The sequence below is a fragment of the Rhagoletis zephyria genome, unplaced genomic scaffold (assembly GCF_001687245.7).
Source record: "Rhagoletis zephyria isolate East Lansing unplaced genomic scaffold, Rhagoletis_zephyria_1.1 Rzeph_scaffold_03096, whole genome shotgun sequence".
Lineage (NCBI taxonomy): Eukaryota > Metazoa > Arthropoda > Insecta > Diptera > Tephritidae > Rhagoletis > Rhagoletis zephyria.
In genome coordinates, this window is record NW_016160180.1 from 1 (window position 1) to 5,866 (window position 5,866).

The 5,866-nt window shown below is 35.3% G+C and overlaps 1 protein-coding gene across 1 annotated transcript; it reads left to right on the forward strand.

The window, feature by feature from the left end:
• Positions 1-3: 3 nt before the first annotated feature.
• On the forward strand, positions 4-3,278 carry LOC108368385 (glutamate decarboxylase-like; the record flags this gene model as incomplete). Its single annotated transcript, XM_017623237.1, has 3 exons — positions 4-27; positions 2,210-2,554; positions 2,694-3,278. Coding segments are annotated over 3 exons (543 nt in total), but the record flags the coding sequence as incomplete, so codon positions are not given.
• Between the last annotated feature and the right edge of the window lie 2,588 nt (positions 3,279-5,866).

Consider the following 5,866-nt stretch of genomic DNA (forward strand, 5'->3'; position numbering starts at 1 on the left):
TGCTCTACCATACACTTTAAGGAGGATGTAAGTACGGTTTTTTTTTAAATTGGTTTTAATATAATTTTTATGTTTTGGGTAGTGGAAAATGTGTAGCAAACATCGTCTCATATTGTTGAACACTGTTCGAGCGTTTATAATCGATTTTTTTTTTTTACTTTTAATGCCGCATCTCCACTAGGCAATGGAATGAAAACAGATTTGTACAGTTTAAAAAAATGGCATTGTCATTAAAGATTTTGTCATTTAATGTCCAGTTGAAAACTTTTAGGAATTTTTTCGACGAATTTTCAGAATTTGTTCTGTTTTTTTTTAACGAATTCCAAGGATCTTTTGGCAGTTTTTGAGATTTATCTGAACTTTTTGGAATGCATCCGAATTTTTCCGGGACTCTTAAGCTCACCGTTACTTATCTTCTTGAATTTGAGAGTAATCGGTATATTCAAAATTCGGCGGTTCATTACAATCTTAGCTTTGCTTTTTATGAATACCAGCACCAATGCTGAGGAATAAATTCTAATGAAATTTGGTTAATGGCACTACATACATATATCAATTCACCTTTTTTTGTGTTCTGACACCCTTCCCCCTCCGAAATGTAGCGTCTCCGATGATAAGTTGTTAATAACCAGGCAAAATGAGCTTTGAAAAAAGGCAAAAAAAGACAACATTATTTTCAAATTTTGTTAGGTACTGCATTTATTTTACAATGTGCATGACCAATTAAATATTTAAAAAAATACATACAGTGGTCAAAAAATTATAGTCGAACCACTTTTTGCCAAGTTTTAACGTATTATTTTTTGTTGTTATTTAATTTTGGTTATTTTGTTTATAAAAAATATAGTTCATTCTTTAACAAAACCCGTGTAAATTCAAGTTTCCAACTTTGTGCAATATTAAAAAAAAAATTCAACAAACTTTCGTACAAATTTCGAGCTTTTTTTAAATTCTAAAAAATCAACCGTAATTTTTAGCCATTTGAAACTTGTACTTTATGCTACTAGAATACAATGGGCTACAAAACTGCATACTCAGAATCTAATTAAAAATGGAAATTTTTACGAAAGGGCACGAATTTCAACCCTGTTTGTGCTAAATATTTTATTTTTATCATTATTTTTCTTTTAATAAAACTATGTTGAAATAAAAGTGAAAATAAAAAAGTATTTTGTCAGAATCGTTTACCACCACTAACAACTTGGATACAGCGACTGCATTTAAAACTTTTTAAACTCTTTAAGGGTATTCGCTTTTAGGATTTGCTTGTAATGAACTTTCGAATTTTAAGTCGGAGATTTTATTTTCGTGAGCAAAGCCATTAGTGGCTGAACACATTTCGCACAGTGTACATACATACATATGTTGGGCATCAAAATGACTTGCGTTATACGCAGCGTTGAAACTTCTGTAAACTGCCCCGGCAAAGCCACCCCCAAACGAAGAAAGAAAATCTTCACAGCAGTTGTTGCACTGTACAATATGCAACATCAGCTACGACATACATACACTAACAACAAAAGTCATTCATTCAATATGTTCGCATTGGTCACAGTTGCTGTTGAAAGCTATTGCCAGTCGTGGCTGAGTCAAACTGTCAGTTTAGGAATTTTAATTAAAATTTTAACTTGACTTATTGCCAAAATGTAAGCGGGGACGCACGGCTGACTTTGGTCCCAACAAGAATTTAGCACACACGATCTAAGCGTATGTTGTTGTAGTCGTAACCGCTAAGTAGTTAGTGAAAATAAATATCACTAATATTTCACATTTTTCGGAACAAAAAAATTGCAAATTCTTTAAAGCTCCATCTAATATTACATATAAGTACAGGTACATAAAAAATGTGCATGTATGTATGCATACACACACAGCCTCCAGCATATTGCGCACTTCATAATCCCCTTAAGTAAATAGTCTGACAGCCTTGAGAGGAATTACAATTACAACTACAAGCAGCGGAATCAACATGAAAAGCGCATTAAATGCGTGTGAATTCCAAATCTGCTGCGAAAATGCTCAATTCTCGACACACACACACACACACATATACACACACGGTATACTCGTTTTCGCCCACTTCCGGTCCGGTCACGCGCTAACACTTTCGCTTCCACAGATATTTTACTCGCCACCGCACTCAACTGAGTCTAATCGCCCCACTACTGCTCTCTTTCTCTCTCTCTTTCTTTTATTTCCCCACCCGCAGGGTCTATTGATTAGCTGTAATCAGATGTCAGCCGAGTATCTTTTCATGACCGACAAGCAGTATGACATCAGCTACGACACCGGCGACAAGGTCATCCAGTGCGGCCGGCACAACGATATCTTCAAATTGTGGCTACAGTGGCGCTCCAAGGGCAATGAGGGATTCGAGCGTCAGCAGGACCGTTTAATGCAACTTGCTGAGTATCAAGTGAAGCGCATCAGGGAGCAGTCAGATCGCTTCCATCTGATACTCGAGCCAGAGTTGGTGAATGTTTCTTTCTGGTATGTACCAAAGCGTTTGCGCGGCGTTCCACACGATAAGAGGAAGGAAGCTGAATTGGCAAAGGTAAGATCAAGATTTTCTTTCGGCTTTAAAGGAAGCAAGGGTATTATGGCGTGTCTAAGCAGAAGATCAAGCCATGACTTCAAAACAAACTAAAATTTGGTTTAATTTCAAAAATTGTTTAACCATCATCGCTTTGCAGATTTGCCCCGTCATCAAGGGGCGCATGATGCAGAAGGGTACATTGATGGTCGGCTATCAGCCAGACGATCGGCGGCCAAATTTCTTCCGTTCGATCATCTCGTCTGCCGCAGTCACCGAGCAGGATGTTGATTTTATGTTGGAGGAAATGCATCGGTTAGGTGACGACTTGTAAAGGAACACACACACACTAAATGATCTGACGCCGCTGGTTCAGCTCACTTACATACATACATATGTATATGTATGTATGTATGTGACTGTACAGTTGCAATCCAAAGCAGAGCTACAGGCTGGGCCCTATGGAAGGAGGTGGAGGTGGAAAAAAACAGTTCAATTAACGAAAAATTAAGCAGACGAAAAACGCAAACAAGCAACAAAACAAAAAAAAAAATGTTAGAAAATATTAGAAATTATTATTTAGCAAAAAATCTACATATATCAACCAAGAACTATCTTTAAGGTAAAAGCATATCAAAAGAATGTTGTTGGCGCTCAAGTGGCGCATCCATTTTCATTATACATTTAGTGACTATATACATATACTATATAGTTGTTATCATTATGATCAGATGTATACTCACGCACTTAAGCACTTAAGCAAGTACATACATACATATGTACATATGTACTTGTGCGCTGTCAAGTTTGTTAAGTATTAACGAATTCTTTTTAATTAACTGTTTTAACTGTTGTTGTTATTGTATGCCTGAGACTTTAATCACTGTTTCGTTTCGTTTCGCTAAACACGAGATAAACTATATTTAAAAATAGGAAAAATAAACTTATACATACTCGGTAAGTTTAAAATGTATACATTCTAATAAATCGCAGGCAGAGCAGGTGGAAAGAAGATGGAAATGCAGATGGAAATGCAGCTGGAGATGGGATGGATAGCGAAGAGGAGCACATCTCAAAAGAGCATCGATAAATCCCCGACCTCGTTGTCAATTACATTTAGTCAGACGGTGCAAATGCCGCACAGAGTCTGCTCGCACAATTGTTCGTGTGAGTGTGAGTGTTCTGTAGGGTCAATTGCACCAGACAGCAGTAGAAAATTAAAATTAACTACGCACATTCATATAAATATAAATATGTACATACATATGTAAATGAAATAGGAAAAAAAAACTGTATGTACATACATATGTACATACATATGTAGTACAGATAATTAGCTGCATATTTACCTAGTACATGCATTTACATATACATACATACTACATATGTTCCATTTAGTGGCGAAAGTCATTGAAAAAATGTGTAAATTTTGAACTAACTATAATAAAATAAATAAAATTTGGTTGAAAGAAGAAATTGGAAGAGAAGGCAAGTATACATAGTTGTAGTGGTATAAACTCATCATACAGACAGCATGCAGCTGATGAAAAGCCAACAAAAAAAATATATCTTAACGAATACGCTTTGGACTGTTATTTGAAGAAAAATAAAAAAACAAAAAGTTTACATACAAACATACAAATATATATGTATATGGATCAGATATAATTATAAAAAATTTAGTATTTAATTAAAAATGAGTCAAAGTAAGCCACACAGAACACAATCACCACCACCACCACCACCGCCATTACTTATCACCCACCAAGGCATACACCCGCACAAAGCGCCGCCCGCAACCCAGCGGCATTTGTGACTCGAGCACACGAAAGGCTTTAGCTGAGCTGAGAACTGAACGGATCAGCGAAGCGCGCTTAGAAAATTAATACATGCATTTTATTGCGCACATATGTGTGTACATTAGGGTGGTCCAAAAATGTATGGGAGAAAAGTAAAATCGGAAATTTAATGCTCTCACCCCCTAGGATTGTTCTATACCGAAAAAAAGTATACCCCTGTTTTTTTATTTTAAAATCAAAATATATTTAGAGGTCGCTCAACGCGCTCAAAGTTTCCCATGTATTTTGTATGGGGAAAAAAATACTTTTCGTAGAAATAGCATAGAATCCATGAAAATCAAAATTTTTTCATTCTGAAAACTCTGCTTCTCTTCAGAGGACTTCAGAGAATTCGGCCCAATTGTTTATTTAAACATTTTTTAATTTTAACTATTTTTCTTTTTTTCTTTTGTATATTTCTTTTTGTATATTTGATTTTTTTTTTTGGGGATATTTCGGAGACCCCTAAAAAATAGTTAAAACTAAAAAATGTTTAAATAAACAATTGGACATTATTCTCTGAAGTCTTCTGAAGAGAAGCAGAGTTTTCAGATTTAAAAATTTGGATTTTCATGGATTCTATGCCATTTCTACGAAAAGTATTTTTTTCACCATACAAAATACATGGGAATCTTTAAGCGCTTTGAGCGACCTCTAAATATATTTTGATTTTAAAATAAAAAAACAGGGGTATACTTTTTTTCGGTATAGAACAATCCTAGGGGGTGAGAGCATTAAATTTCCGACTTTACTTTTTTTTGGACCACCCTAGTGTACATATGTATGTAAATCAAAAAAGTCCTGGTCTCTCTGCGCTTACAAGCGCGCTGCTCAGTTCATTTTCCAGCACAGCTTCAAGCCCTCCTATACCTGCGTGACCTTAGGAAGCTGGAGCCGAGGATACATACATACATATGCGCGCATTTTGTCATCGCTATTAAAATCTGGTCTAAGGCTCGCTTTATTAATTCGCAGAAGTACGAATTTGCATAATTCCATTATGCTTGATTGTGTGGACACATACATACATACACACATACACACATACATACTCGTGGTACTCATACGAACTTTGTTAGACAATATTTACAATTTCCTTCGAATTAAATGTTTCGTCCATTTAAACAGTTCAATTTGCTCACATTACATACTACATACATAAATGTTATATAATGTTCAAATAAAAGAAAGAATAAATTTAGCAAATTTAAGAGTATTCAGGCAGATTTGGTAATACGCCTCCGAGTGAATTTCAACCAAAGTCACTTCGAATTCAAATTGTATGGCGTTGAAATTCAGTCGGAAGTGAATTGCAGAACCCGCCTGTATGTATTTTATTTGAGAAATTTCTTATTTGTTCCAAACAGCATTGTGGATGAAATATGAAAATCTCTTTAATTTAAATTTTATAATTTGATTGCATTTTCGGTTTAATTTTTGAACTGGGATGTCTGTGGAAGAAAGAAAGGAAGAAGAGAAATTTGTATCAATAGGT